At 38.7% G+C, this 15,921-nt stretch overlaps 1 protein-coding gene across 2 annotated transcripts in view; it reads right to left on the reverse strand.

The window, feature by feature from the left end:
- The window catches only part of VEPH1 (ventricular zone expressed PH domain containing 1), a 209,456-nt gene that overhangs the window by 13,634 nt on the left and 179,901 nt on the right, over nucleotides 1-15,921 (reverse strand). Inside the window, exon 13 of one of the 2 annotated variants that reach the window (XM_051983077.1) lies at nucleotides 7,100-12,424. The exons of the other annotated variant lie outside the window; for it this stretch is intronic. Within the exon in view, the coding sequence (XP_051839037.1) occupies nucleotides 12,188-12,424 (237 nt within the window). The 3' untranslated portion in view covers nucleotides 7,100-12,187. Of the gene's footprint in view, nucleotides 1-7,099; nucleotides 12,425-15,921 lie in introns of those variants that run through there. 2 annotated transcript variants of the gene reach the window in all.

The following is a 15,921-nucleotide window of genomic DNA, read 5'->3' on the forward strand; positions in this document are numbered from 1 at the left end:
TCAAGTGAAGTAACTTGTTTAAGGTGACAGCTGGTAAGTGTATGAAACAAAATTTGAATTTAGGTATCCTAGATTTGAACAAAAGAATGCTAGAAGTCAGTGAGTCCAGTATCTTCCTTATACAAGGAAGGAAACAGAGGCCATAGGAAGCTATAGGCCATAGAGATGGTAAATAGTGGTGGAAGGGTTTGAACCCTGGTCCACCATGCTAGGTTATCTTTGATTTGTTCTTTGATTTCAGAGACTTTCTGGAAAGTCAGATTCTATGGCTTATTTTCAGATAGTGATAGGGATGCTTATAGATTAGGGACCTACCTGCCAGGGTGACTTCTGGGATGTTATGTCATACACCATAGGATTTGACACTGGAAGGCCACTTAGAAGCCATCCTATCCAGCCTCCTGATTTTAAAGTTTAGGAGCCTGATTGCTAACAACTGAATAGTGATCCTCTCTCTCCTATTTGTTTAATGTGGTTTCTTTGGTTTTTGTCATTAGCCGTTGCTAGGGGTTCAGGCTCCAAAGGTCCCTGTTAAAATTTACATCTGTTATCTGGGATAAGATGTTAAGACGTTTTTCTCCTATTAATAGTCTAGATTTAATTCACTAAATGAACTTGTCATCTGTTTCAGGAAGTGGGACTTGAGCCAGGTGGCTCATGGTGGGCAGAGGCAGAAAAATGAAGGGTTTACAGCATGGGGAACTCTGCAAGGACAGATCCCACTGGGGCACCATAGCCCATGTGTCCTTGGCAGGAGCACCAAAGCGGGATAGAGTGTTACCGAGAAAGAACAGGGAGACCTTCCATCCAAACTTTGTTTATTTGATGAAATTTTTAAAGGTCAGAGCCTCAGTGCTGAAATACATTCAAAAGATTGGTCGTAATTCCTTGTTGACTGTGGCTGGGGTCCATTCTGCAGTGGGTCAAGGCTTGTTTCCATCTCACCCTCCTTTTGTTCCGTCCTGCTCTTCAGGTGACTGCTTACTTCGGAGTCTTTAACCCTCTCCAGGACGCACTTCCTCTCCATCAGGAAAGCCTCCTGACTTCCCCTCCCATGATTCTGCAGTGAGTAGTTTGATCTCATTCATTTTCTGAGTAGACTTCAAGGGACTCATTATCAAACCATTTATCATTGAATTTCTTAAATTTATTTCTTCATTTGCCATCTAGTAAGAGACCTTGGATAAGATGTTTGAGCTTTTGACCAGCCGGTATGAGAGCATCTATTGTGCACAACAGGAGGAAGTCAGAGTAGGGGCGTTTATCACTATGGAAGAACTTTGTTTCATTGCTGCTGTAGAACTGTGATAACTCAGAGTCCATAAAAGGTTTGATCCTTTGAATCGCTGAGGTTTTGTCTGGCAAACCACTTAGAAATTTTGCTCTAATTTTGCATGGGCTTGAAGTACTGGGAAAATACTTGACATTTAAGGAATTGTCAAGTTTTTCTTTTCAATTGGCATCTGCTATTTACTTTAAAAAAATTTAAATTTGAAGTTTTAGGAAGACATATTAATGAATTAAAAAGTAAGGAAACAATCTGAGGATTTTCTGTCTGTACTATGGTGTAATATGCTGGTGTCAAATTCAAGGAGAACTTAGAATACCATATATTGTTTTCCTCTATGTTTTGTTGTATTTTTATTTCTTTTTTGTTAGGTATTTCTCAACTATGTTTCAATCAGGTTCAGACCATCCTTGAAGCATTAGCTATGTGTTAGACGTGTCTGGTGGAGACAGAAAACAGAACGAAAGACTGAAATACTTTCTGATAATCAGGAGGAATTGAATTTAAGTCCAGCCTCATCTAACACTTTGTGGTTGTGATTCTAGGAGAATCATTTATCTCTTGGGGATCTAGGCAATTCTCTAAAACCCATATTTTGTAGAATAGTCATTATTTTCATTATTAAAGAACTCCCCTTGTACAAATAAAAACATAGGTCCTGGCAGATAAATAGAAAGAGAGAGAGAGAGACAGAGAGACAGAAAAAGAGAGAAACAGAGACACAGAGAGAGAGACAGAGAGAGAGAGGGATAGACAGAGACAGAAAGACAGAGAGAGACAGAGACAGAAAGAGACAGAGACAGAGAGAGAGTCAGAAAGAGAGAGACAGAGAGACAGATTCAGAGACAGAGACAGAGGCAGAGACAAAGACAGAGACAGAAAGAGGGAGTATGTTTGTGTATTTGCCAGTGTGCACATATATATGTATGTATATAACTGTGCATGTGCTTGTGTGTGTGTATGTCTCATGTCTTCAGGTAGATTATAAGCTCCTTAAACAAAGGTACTGTTTCAATTTTGTCCTTGAGTCCTGAGGAGTTCCCTTTGATATAGCACTTTAAGTACTATATACAAGTGCTTTACAAATATCCCATTATTCCACCCTCACGGCAATCTGGCATATAAGCACTGTTATTATCCTCATTTTACATTTGAGGAAACTGAGACATACAACAATAAATTAATTTGCCCCAAAATTTAGGCTGCATTTGAACTCAGATCTTCTTGACTCTAGATTCAGAGCTCTATCTTAGATGCCTCAATATCACATTAGTGCCTTAGAGAGAAGCTCTCCCCTTCTCTCCACTTGGCCCTGTGATTTCATTTGATAAGGAACTTCTGAAAATTGTTTTATGCTATGATGAAGTCTGAGTAGGAACTTCCAAACAGATTGCCACAGCAGTTAGAAGTTAAATTACTGAATTCAGTTTTTAAAATAATTCTTTTAATGAACGCTGTGGGTGTTTTACATTTAGCATTTGTGTGCATGTGTAGGAACAAATGATTTATCCAATATCTCACTCATATTGTGTACAGAATGCCTTTTTTTCCCTCACCTTTTTTGAAGAAACATTAGGTGTGATCTAATAAACTGATATATAATTTTTTTATTTACAAAACATTTGCAGGGGTAATTTTTCAGCATTGATCCTTGCAAAACCTTCTGTTCCAACTTTTTCCTCCTTCCCTCCACCCCCTTCCCCAGATAGCAGGTAGACCAATACATGTTAAATATTAAACTGAGGTATATTAATAAATTTGTCCTTGGGTATGAGGGGAAGGGTTTAAGGAACTATGAAGGTAACAGAAAAAAAACACAAACTCTCTTACTAGAAAAGATTCTTTTAGGAATGAAACTGGTCCAAAATGTCCTTCTGGGCCCACAACAGGAAGGGATATCAATAGACAATGTTATGGGTGCAAAAAACAACAAAGAAGGTCCCCCTGGTTGAATTGGAGAGTGGGTGAAAGGCAGTTATGCACAATGTAGCTGGGAAGGTAGGCTGGGACCATATTGCAGAGGGTTTTAAATGTCTATCATTGATATTTAATCCTAGAAGCAAAAGGGAATCACTATTGTGCTGGGATGAGAGTGATCATACCTGTGTTTAGGGGGATCTTAGAGAGAGACTTGAGGCAGGTAACCCAATGAGGAGGCCATTGCAATTGTCCAGGTGAGAGAAGATGGGATCTTGAACTACAGCGATGACCCTGTGAGTAGAAGGAAGGGGACGGACGGATGCCAGAGCTACAAAGGTAGAAATGAAAGGATTTGAGAGCTGAACGCTGGGATCGGGAGAGGGAGAGTGAGGATGAGGAGTTATAAATGGCTCTGAGGCTGCTAACTCCGGTCAAAGATTGTTGGTGGTACTGTTGACAGAGAGGAAGGAGTTTGAAGATTTAAGCTCTAATTGGCCAGAGTCTCTTTCCTTATCACAAGGCAGGATGTCTTGCAGAGAGTAAGGACTGAATAACATTCCTGAATTGGATGAAATTCAATGAGTATGAATGGGGTGGGCAGGGACAGACACAGATAAAGACCAGAAGATAGCCTCGGTGGGTAATGCTTGCAGAGATTTTTATCCTTTGCTCAAATTTATGATCTCATTTCACATTTCAGGGGCTTCTTCTTTTTTTTTTTTTAATTTTTTATTTAATAATTACTTTATATTGACACTCGTTTCTGTTCCAATTTTTTTTTCCCCTCCCTCCCTCCACCCCCTCCCCTAGATGGCAAGCAGTCCTTTATATGTTGGATATGTTGCAGTATATCCTAGATACAATATATGTTTGCAGAACCGAACAGTTCTCTTGTTGCATAGGGAGAATTGGATTCAGAAGGTATAAATAACCCGGGAAGAAAAACAAAAATGCAGATAGCTCACATTCGTTTCCCAGTGTTCTTTCTTTGGGTGTAGCTGCTTTTGTCTGTCATTTATCAATTGAAACTCAGGTCTCTTTGTCAAAGAAATCCACTTCCATCAAAATATGTCCTCATACAATATCGTTGTCGAAGTGTATAATGATCTCCTGGTTCTGCTCATCTCACTTAGCATCAGTTCATGTAAGTCTCGCCAGTCCTCTCTGTATTCATTCTGCTGGTCATTTCTTACAGAACAATAATATTCCATAACATTCATATACCACAATTTACCCAGCCACTCTCCAATTGATGGGCATCCATTCATTTTCCAGTTTCTAGCCACTACAAACAGGGCTGCTACAAACATTTTGGCACATACAGGTCCCTTTCCCTTCTTTAGTATTTCTTTGGGATATAAGCCCAATAGAAACACTGCTGGATCAAAGGGTATGCACAATTTGATAATTTTTTGGGCATAATTCCAGATTGCTCTCCAGAATGGTTGGATTCGTTCACAACTCCACCAACAATGCATCAGTGTCCCAGTTTTCCCGCATCCCCTCCAACATTCATCATTATTTTTTCCTGTCATCTTAGCCAATCTGACAGGTGTGTAGTGATATCTCAGAGTTGTCTTAATTTGCATTTCTCTGATCAATAGTGATTTGGAACACTCTTTCATGTGAGTGGTAATAGTTTCAATTTCTTCATCTGAAAATTGTCTCTTCATATCCTTTGACCATTTATCAATTGGAGAATGGCTTGATTTCTTATAAATTTGAGTCAGTTCTCTATATATTTTGGAAATGAGGCCTTTATCAGAACCTTTAACTGTGAAAATGTTTTCCCAATTTGTTGCTTCCCTTCTAATCTTGTTTGCATTAGTTTTATTTGTACAAAGGCTTTTTAATTTGATGTAATCGAAATTTTCTATTTTGTGATCAGTAATGGTCTCTAGTTCATCTTTGGTCACAAATTTCTTTCTCCTCCACAAGTCTGAGAGATAAACTATTTTATGTTCCTCTAATTTATTTATAATCTCGTTCTTTATGCCTAGGTCATGGACCCATTTTGATCTTATCTTGGTATGTGGTGTTAAGTGTGGGTCCATGTCAGGGGCTTATTCTTAATTATGTGGCAAGAATACCAGTGCGGAGTCTTTACCATGAAAATACAGAATTATATAGTAAATTCATCATTTTTTCTCCTTTACAAAATGTATTATATATATTTAGGTCTATGAGTGTGCCTCTGTCTCTGTCTCTGTCTTTCCATCTCTCATAAACATATCTCCATCACCATCATTATCATGCTCTCATTGCTTGGGGAGGCTAAAATGATGCTCATAGAAGACGGAGAAAATATAACACAGTGACTAGGTAGCTGATCTTGAGGTCAGGCTAGACCTAGGTTTAAGTTTTCCCTCTGATTGTGGGCAGATCCTTTGGTCTCCCAAAGCCCCCGGCAATTGCTGATTCTAGGATACAGACAAATTCTCCCAATGAATCAATGAAAAGGAACATCCACATTATGCGTTCACTGCAGTGACATTTTGGTTTGGACCAAACAACAGACCATTTTCAATTTCCTTCTCCTTGAGGCTAAAATCTCAGTGTATTTTCTAGCTTTTTGGTTTGGTTTCTTGGTACCTGCAGGCAACCTCATTTCATAGGCCGCTCTGTCCCGAGGCTATTTTCATCCTGTCTTCAGATTTCCCCTTTACCTTTTGAACTGTTAAACCAAAGCCCGCTCTCTTACTATGTTACCATGTCTGAAGCTTGAGCGGCCTCTTCATTTCCACACATCTCCCCTGAGTCTGCCCCTTCCAGAGGCTAGAAACTCAAAACAAGCTGGCTGTGCTTCCATCTCATTAGTGATCGAAGAAAACAAAGTCAAGACTGTTTTCAAAATGGTCTGCTCACTGGATCTGGGGCCCTTCGGCTGCCCTCCTCCCCAACACACACACACAATATTCTTTAAAACAGAACAAGAGCAGAGACAAAATCTCCTTCACTCTCTTCTTTCTTGAAGCAAAGGTTCCAAACTTGAGAAGAACAGGGAAATAAAGGGAAAGGAATATGATAAAATGGAAAGAATTGACAGTTGGAGGTTCAAAACTTGTGTCTACCACTTATCATTTTTTGTATTTCGGTGCCTCAGTTTCTTTCTTTGTAAAAATGTGCTTTGTATCTTAAGGAACCCTTTGGCAGTCTGTTGAAGCCTATGGACCCCTTCTTAGAATAATGTTCTTCATTGAATAAAATAAAATACATGTTTACAAAGGAAACCAATCGTGTTGAAAAGCAATCACCAAAATACTTTATAAAAAATTAATCATGTTCTCTATGTCAAGAACATCAGGCTTAGAGGGGCCTTAAATCCCTACAACTGTGATCCTTTGAGGGGAGCGATTCTTCAACCTTCCCTTCTGAGCCTGGTTTGGGGAAAGGACAAATAAGTCCACTGAGGAAGGACACAAATTCTCATGTAAAGAATAGGCCACAATTGGGCCCTTGTTATCCAGATATATATGCATGTATAATACACTCTTTGTATAAACAAGAGGCAGGTGACAAAAAAAGGTCTGAGGGCCACAAATTCAGGGCTACAACTGCTGCAGCTGGTGGTGCATGAGCTTCGGTGGAAGTGCCCCAGTGCCGCCTCAGACCATTTCTGGGGTTGCCTCATTTTAAAATCCCATATATGGCCCCATACTGGTCCCTGCACAGGACGGTCTACTTTTGTTCTTTGAGATGGATATTCTCCATGGAGATGGATATAAACATATCTATATTTTGATTTCATCAATTCTATTTATGAATGCACTTCAAGTTTCAAAAGCCTTATATATTTTTGCATCATACTTTATTTTTTTCCAATGTTTCAGTAAAAATTTCCAAAGTGAACCAAAAATATAGATGTATAATCTATGTCTAGATTATCTCCACTAAATATGCATATAAATATTACTTTTTAAAAATTGGTTTTAGTTTATTAAGCAAAATAAAAACAAGCAAAAACCTATTATATTTACTCAACAACTCTTACCCAAGCAAAACAAGCTACTTTAATCTTTTTTACTCAAGTTTTTCACCCACTCCATCCTACCCCACATTACTCCTCTGGATGACCTTCTAAAGAAATTTTTATTTAATACCTCCCTCCTTTTTTTAAAGGAAGTTAGGTGACACATGAGTATATTGCCAATGTCAGGACATTGTATCCTGTCTCGGTCACTTATAATGTGGTAAGTTGACCTCAGTGTGCCTTAGTTTCCCCAATCTGCAAAAATAATAGCACCTGCACTCTGAATTGTTTTGAGAATCAAATAAGATAATATATGTAAAGTGCTTTGCAAACCTTAAGCCTCTCTTTCTGTCTCTCTCTATCTCTGTTTCTGTCTCTCTCTCTTTTCCTCCTTCCCTCCTTCCAATATACACACATAAATATTTTTTGCTAAGTTATGAATTCATTTAAACCCTTAGTTTTCAATGGAACTCAAATGATTTTGTTGGTTAAAGGGCAGTAAAATTTTGTTTTTGTTTTAAGCATTATAAAGTTCAAGAGGCAGTTTCCTAACAGAAACTACATTAAATAGTACAATGTGTCCTGGGTAGCATTTTATGGAAAAATGCTCAAGAAAGTTGTAAAATTTCATAGAAATTGTGTTTCCCAAATTGTTTACTTTTTGTTGATATACCCAATATGTGAAAATTGGAAGCAAAATCTCATTTAGCTCAATCCCCTCTGGATGGGGCAAATTCCTGGGGCTCTCCACAGGGGGTCTGGCTTTACTCCTAGCTAGAATCCTAGAGTCTCTGTTCCCCCAGAGCTACTGCCATTGACCCTTCCATGGCACCAAAATTCTGAAACTACTCAATACTTTGGCTTAAGTTATTGCAGGTGCCTGTTAAAGGTGCACATGCTGTAAGGTATTATCACCTATAGCCAATAGAGAGAATCTGCTCAATCACTCGGCAGATCCTTGAATGAATGGGACCAAGGAAATAAGCTTTAATTGAGGGAGGGAAGAGGGGCGGGAAAAGTCTGGCCAAAAGGCTAATCTCAGGGGGGAAGCCAGAGTGGGGGGAAAGGCTAATAGAACTGGACCCCAAGAGCTTGGGGAACTCACATAAAGTAACACAGCAAGGAAAAGGAGAAAGGAAGAGCACAAACGACACATCTTGTCCAGGTCTAAAGTCATTCTGTAACAAGGTCTACTTTTCTTGGAATACCATTTTCCATTGGTGATGATGAGAGTATCATCCATAATTTGACTTGCCTCATTCATGCCTTTTAGGAAGGGCCAAATCTGGACATTTTTGTTATCTTTCCACCAGGAAAGGTCTAGCCCTGGGGAAAACGTTTGAACGATTGTATGATTTCCCGTTTGTTTGTTTCTTTTTAGAAGGATTAGGAAAAGCACAGTAAGGAAGGGAAACAGATTTTAGAAAGACACTTGTGCTCCTTACTAGGAAAGGGAGGCTGTGTAATCAATGGAGGGGTTTAAGGTGAGGATAAGAAATGATGGTGATGGTCTCAGTTTGGCTGCATGATTCTGTCTTAGAAGGAATAATCATGAAGTGAGAAGACTGGAGACCCTTCACAGGGTACTGTGAGCCACGTGGACTGTGAAGGTCTGGAAGAGCAGCTTGTCTCTTTAGAATAGAAATCATTATACTTTTTGGCACAGTGGTGAAGCCCAGGGACTCCAAATCAGAATATTTTACAATGTATAAAATAAAATTCACAAAATTAAAAAGAAAGTAATCAGACTAAAACCCAGCTACCTGAATATTTACCAAAAATCCCACAAGACAATTTAGAACCCCAGGCTATTTTTTTCTCACATTTCTGGAGGTACTGGACATTTGAAACAAGTGAATAGGTCTCTGGGTAAGGGGAAGCTCACCAAAGGAGAGCGAATTTGACCATTTATGGGTTTTAGCATAATGCCTTTGCATTTACTGACTGCTGGGAACAAGGAAGTCTGTCCTTTCGTTGACATGATGGTACCCTGTGTTCTTGAAAAGGAGCTGGAATTTTTGTTTCTTTAGTGATGGCTCCAATTCTTTCATTCCTAGGGGAGGAAGAGGTTGGAATTAAAAGAGCAATTTAGTGAGAGGTTTCCAAAGCTGACCTTGATCTCCGAGAGCTGGATGCATTGATAAGGAGTTCTGGTTACACTGTGGGGTCTTGCACGCAGAAAAACACCTTAATTAATGTGGGAGTCTAGTGTTCCCCGTGTAGCTTCCTTTTTGTCTTCATCTAAGGAACCTGCTATTGTGGTCATCTAGGGAAAACCTGCATTGGACATAATTATACTCAAAGATTTTCTCATGGTAAGAATAATCAAGTGAGACAATATGTACGCAGGTAAAGAATTATAAAATAATTTGGAAGTAGAGACTGCTTTCAATCATTCTTGCCTTCAAAAAGCTTACATTCTATTGGGGAAAGGACATAACCGGTACACACAGATGAGGGAATACAAGATAAATGATGGGAGAGGATCAGGAAGGACTTCATGGATCTGACATTTGAATCTATCTTTGAAGGGATTTGGGGCTCAGGTCTCACTTACATAAAGCAAGTTGCCCCAGGCTTTCTGTGGAAAACAACGTCAAAATGAGAATAAAAATGAGAACCATTTGAATTTCTGTTCTAACTTAATTCAAAACATTTTGTTTTAAGGTTCAGAATGTTTACAAAAGCAGTCTCTGCCCAGATCAGGATCAAGAATGGCAACCCTCCTCTTGGGATGTGGACGGATCTCAAGTTGAGCCTGGCCAGCCACAGCAGTCGGAATTCCAGTAAAAAAATATCACAGGGGAGCTGATTATTTGGAGACCCATAGTTAGATTCTGCAATCTGGGGAGCCAGCAGTCTACTAGAGTGAAACCACTTAGACTTTGCCCATGTATTATACCTCACTAGATCTGGTTTAAAGGCAAGGAGATTAGTGTGGGCCCCAAATGCCAGGTGATGAAATCACAGATCCTTGGTAACAAGTCACAGAAAGAATCCATTCTTTCTGTTCTCAATCGGCAAAAACTATTGTCTTCTCTGTGTGTGATTTAATGTTTCAATTTCCCTCTCTCTGTCTCTGTTTCTCTGTCTCTATTTCTCTCTCCCTCTCTCTGTGTCTGTCTGTCTTTGTCTCTCTCCCTGTAAATCAGTAAACTGTTAGGATTTCATTGCTGTTTTCCTGCCTAGTCAAGGTCTGAGCATTCTGTTGGCACTGGAATTATAAATAATGCATGCAATGTCACTTAACACTATCTTAATATTTATTAGGATCTTAGTTTTAATAATCAGTTCCAACATCTAGGAATGATTAGGATGGCTTGGTTAATTTCATAGATTTCCAAATAAAACCTCAAAGGTCTTTGTACTTTTTGGGGAAGAATTCTTTAAAATATATAAACAGCAACTTATTTTTGGCTCAGATTTCTATAGTTTATGGGTGAAAGAAGATGAAGGCAAGAGAGTAAAGGATTCCTCAGAATTGGACATTTTTAATGAGATAGTATCTCTAAAGAGAACTGGGGCCATTAATGTTACTGTGGGTATACTTTCTTGTACGTTCTCTGTCTCGTACATGCCATGGGATAATCAGTCAACACACAGATTAACTACTTCCTTAAATTTCAGGCACTGGAGATTAAAGAAAAACAGAAACAGTCCTTGCTCTTGAATAGTTCACATTCTATTAGAGGAGATGACATGATAAAAAATAATACACACAAGGTAAATGGAAGGCAATATTAAAGGTAAAGAAGTAGATGACAAAGATGAAGAAGATGGGATTTGATCTCAGTCTTAAAGAAATCTGGAAGATTCAGGAGGGAGAAATGAGGAGGTGAACAATTCCAGGCTTGGGGAACAATAACTGGAAATGAAGTCAAATGATGAAATATCCCATGCAAGGGACTGTGAGAAAGCCAGTCAGTGTATCACTGAGTATGTGGAGAGGAACTGAGTATTGGAGGGGACTTTAAAAATCTAAACAGAGGATTTTGTATTTGTTTCTGATTGAAATTAGGCTGAATCGAATGGGCTGGAATGGTCTGGCTTTGCTGAATCCAGTTGCTGCTTCTGCAAGAAAATAGATTCAATCCTATAAATGATTGCCTGTACCATATAAACTTAAAGTAATTGGAGAAAATCTCTGAATGATGAATGTTTAATTATATAACTGGTTTAGGGTGATGACTGGTTAATACTGCATTAGCCACATTGGTGCAAAGAGAAAAAGAACATCAATACATTCAGAAATAACATTTTAAGCAGTAGCTTTTCCTCTAGTGTCCACTAATCCTGTTACTCCATTTCTTGAATGATTGATGATTAGAAGGTGGCCTTTATAAGTTCTTTTTTGTGGTAAGGAAGCTATAAGTCAGAGTTAATTAAATAAAGGAAATTACATTCTAATGGGAGGGGACTACCTTATAGATAGTAAATATAAACCATATAGACTAACGAGTAAGTAAATACAAAATAATTTCAGTATACTCACAGGAGTATACTTGATAACTGGAGAGTTCAGAAAAAGACCTTCTCCTAGAAAGTGGTGCTTAAGCTAAGCACAAAGGGCAGCAAGGATTCCATCTGTGTCATACTTAAAAAATAAGTATGTTCATGTTTCATACTCCCCTGCCCCCATCACAATATACCCTAAATTTATTGAGGGTTCTTATCATCCTCAGTGCACAGAACAGCACCTTGCACATTGTAGATGTTCAATACATATTTGCTGAATTGAATTCATGATAATTAACTGTTATTGTCCAAAAGGTCCTTGGATCACTGATCATGGCCATTTCCTGCCCCACACCAACCAAGAGTTTATTTCAAACCCCACTTTCCTCTGTGGCCATCGCCAGCCTTGGTCAAAGATCCCAGTCTCTCCTCCTGAGGACCTGCTCCTTAGAAATGACAGACCCTCCGAGAATTAGGAGTGAGCCGACAGGATGGGCGAGTCTGTCCCTGCCCGGTTTGGCAGAGCCGCGCTGAGCTATCTCTGGCAGTGCTGGCTACAGATAGGTGGTGGCTTCTCTGCTTTCCCTTTCCTTGGCCTGAGCCACCGCCACGTTAATGCACTGAAGCCACTCTTCAGCATTTTTCTCATCTTTGGCCTTGAAGACGTAAGTCTTATTGTCAGTAAAAATTTCAAAAGCCCGGGGGAGACTCCTGTCCCGGCGCTTCTTGGCCACGATCTTGACACTCTGGACTTTGCTCAGTTCGATGGGGCAGTCATCCGAATCATCTTTCTGAAATACATAGGATGGGAGGAAGGAGGGAGGATGTTAGGCAGTTGCCAAGGTAAACAGAGAAGCCAGGTGTGGGTGAATTTCTGAGAAGGGTCAGAGAGGCTGGCGCTTCCCTTTCCCTGTGGATGTCATAATTAAGGGCATCTGGTCACAGCTCTCCTGCTACAAGGACTCTCAGAGGTCACCTAGTCCAGCTCACTCATTGTAGAGAGGAGAAATCTGAAATCCAGAGAATTTCATCTAGAACCAGAATTCATATCCAGGCCCTCTAAGTCTAAAGCCATTTCTCTCACCTCGATACCCCACAACTCCCAGTATGGTGTCCTATCAGGGTAAGGTATAACCTGGGGCAGACAATATGGATATGTAAATATCCATATTGGTACTCCAAAGGCTACATTTCCTACCAATAAAATAAACATCCTTTTGACAATTATTTTATGGTGTTATTGGGAAGAAAGCTTTTATATCAGCCCCCTGATTCTTGGGTCTTAAACTTTTTATAATAATAAGGCAGGAGTAGGGCAGGAAAGTATTTATAAAGCTAGAAAATAAGGGACTTTGAGGAACAGAGGGAAAGAAAAGTCTACTTCTACCAAATACTATATGACATTAGTAGAGAAAAAGATCAGACTTGTGATGTTGGCTGAGGAGATGCCCTTTATCTGTGTAGACGGGGTTCTTCTCTTGGAGCTTAGTCTTGGAGAGTTATTTAAGGGCACAGACATCAAATGACTTGTCCAAGATCACACAGCCAATGGGTGTCAAAGGCAGGATTCGAGCCCAGGTTGTTCTCTATCTATTATACTATCCTTGCTCTAATATTTTATATAGATTGTCAAATGTCTTCGCTACAACAACACAATAAAATCTCATTATTTCAGATTTTATAACTTGAGGATGTATCATAAACCACATGCAGCAAGGCTAAAGTTTTCTTTTGTACCATATAGAAGAAAGGGATATTACTAAAAATATTCATATAAACAGGGAGAATTCTTAAGAAGAAACTAAAAACTTTAGTGCCATCTATTTTAATCTAAACAATGTATACACAGTACTAATAGGTTTATTCTGAATATTTTTATTAAAGAATTATTAAAGAATCCCATTAAGTATCCCTACTAAGCAACGGTTTATTAAGTTCCAGCTTCATTATGTATTTAAAAGCAACAAAACTGCATTTCTTTGAAAATACTCTCTGATTTGTTTTTTTTTTTTTTTGCGAATAAGAAAGAAAATGAAAGGGAAAGGAAAGAAAAGGGGAAGGAAAAAGAGACCGCACAAGAGATGCTCTAAATTCTTTAGTTTTTAAAGAAAAGATTAATCAGAATCACTGAATCACGTGGTTGAGCAACTATTCAGTTTGGCATCTTGGTTCCCAGTTTCAGCTTTCTTTAAGACCTGAACATTCTTCCCCATCACAGGCAAGGGTCTTTCATATTGTTAATAAAGCAAGAGTGGGTCTGCTGATTGTTAGATTAGCGGACCCCTTGAGAGTAGAAGTATTTTGCTGTGGTCCTTATGTAACCCAATATCATTTTCTAAAGTATCAGCCATATGTTCTATTAGATTATTGCAATGTCAAACCATTATTTTATGATAAGGCTTGAAATTAATTAGCCAATTGTAAAATATGATCCATAAAATAGCAATGGAAGATTTTTTAAAAAGGATTTTCCTAGACTTTGTTAGAGTTAAATCTAGGAAAATCCTAGACTTTGTTAGAGATTAGGAAGATAACTTTTATGAATTGAATTTATTTTTCTTATGGGCTATAAGGAATTACAACCTCATGAGTGATTCCTTCGATCAATCAAAGATTTCAGATGGCCATTTTTAGTTTTTAAAAACAAAATTTTACTGATTCCTTTGGCTTTTATATTACAGCCATTTCTTTCTTTTCTTTTGCTGAGGCAATTGGGGTTAAGTGATTTGCCTAGGGTCATACAGCTAGGAAGTGTTAAGTGTCTGAGATCAAATTTGAACTCAGGTCCTCCTGACTTCAGTGCTGGGGCTCTATCCACTGCACCATCTAGCTGCCCCATCATGGTCATTTCTGAACACACTGATGCTCTGTTCTCTCACTCCCCCACCCTACTCCCTCATATTTGAGTCCCTGGTAGCAAAAGGAAAAAAAAAAAGCCACAATTAAGCATAATCAACCAGTAACCACAACTGATGACAAATGCCCCATTCTGCACCTCCAGTCCCTGTTGCTCCAAGGAAAGGAAGAAGGTGAATTTCCCTTTCTTTTTTCCAACCGAATGATTAGACTTTGTGGGTGCTTATCATTTAATTTTGTTTTGATGGCCATTTGATTAAAACTATTTTTTGACTAATGCCTTTTATTTTTATATTTCCTCAACTAGGTCTGTAGTGCTTTCCTTCCCTTTCTTTGTTTCAAGACAGCTCATTTCTCAAAGAATAAAAAACCCCCCAGAAAATAAGCACTTTAGCAAAGCCAGCAGCATGTCCATGGCCCCTGCCTTGGCAAAAAAGGAGGGATGTGTGTTTTCTCATATTTTTTCCCCTGGGACTAAGTTTGGTATTATAATTATGAGGTGATGAGAGTTTTTATTGCTATGATTATTGTGCTGTCTCTTTACATTGCTGCAGCATATTGTATTCCTGGTTTTGCTTACTTTTCTCTGCATCAATTCACACAAGTCTTTCTACATTTGGAGGTCACCAGGGGGCATCATGGTGCACAGAAGACCAGGCTTTGATTTAGGAAAAGTTGAGTTCATTTGATCTCATACACTCACTAGCTGAGTGACTGTGGGCAAGTCCCTTAACTAATGGCTGTCTCATTTTCTTCATCAGTAATATGGCGATAACAGTCATCCCTCACCCCCACAATTGTTGTGAAGATCAAATGAGAAATTATTTGTAAATGCTTCTTTCCTTCCTTTCATGTTTTTCTGGATAATTCATATTTATCAGAGGACCATTTTAGAAGCCTTTTACAAATGTTTCAGTGACTAGATATCTTCCTTTAAAAAGGGGGTTACATTAAAGTTTCTAAGATAGCTCTAGGGATCAAATCAAGTTGCCATCAGAGCTTCTCTCTAAAGGGACCTTTAGACCATAAGAACAGGGAATCAAATATAATAGCAAGTTTCTAAGAAGGATGAAAGTTGAAGAGTTCAGAGCAAATCGCACAGATAACTCCTTTCCTTTAAAAGACAGATATTGCTATGGTGTATTAATTCAAGCTATTCAAGTTCAGAATTTGTGATTTTTCATATATGAGTTACTTTAGGTAGATGCTATTATTTTCTCCATTTTATAGTTGAGGAAACTGAGGCAAATTGATTGGTCACAAAGTGATGAATTTTCCCCAAAGTTCCCAAAGTCTGTCCATCCACTTAGGTGAAGAGGAATCGGAGGGTATCAACTCCTCAAGATATACAAATGATAAAGATAGATTATAGGAGCACTTGACATACCATAGAAGCTTAAGTAATGCTATTGACTTAATCAGAACAGAAGGA

Source organism: Antechinus flavipes, chromosome 3, assembly GCF_016432865.1.
Source record: "Antechinus flavipes isolate AdamAnt ecotype Samford, QLD, Australia chromosome 3, AdamAnt_v2, whole genome shotgun sequence".
Lineage (NCBI taxonomy): Eukaryota > Metazoa > Chordata > Mammalia > Dasyuromorphia > Dasyuridae > Antechinus > Antechinus flavipes.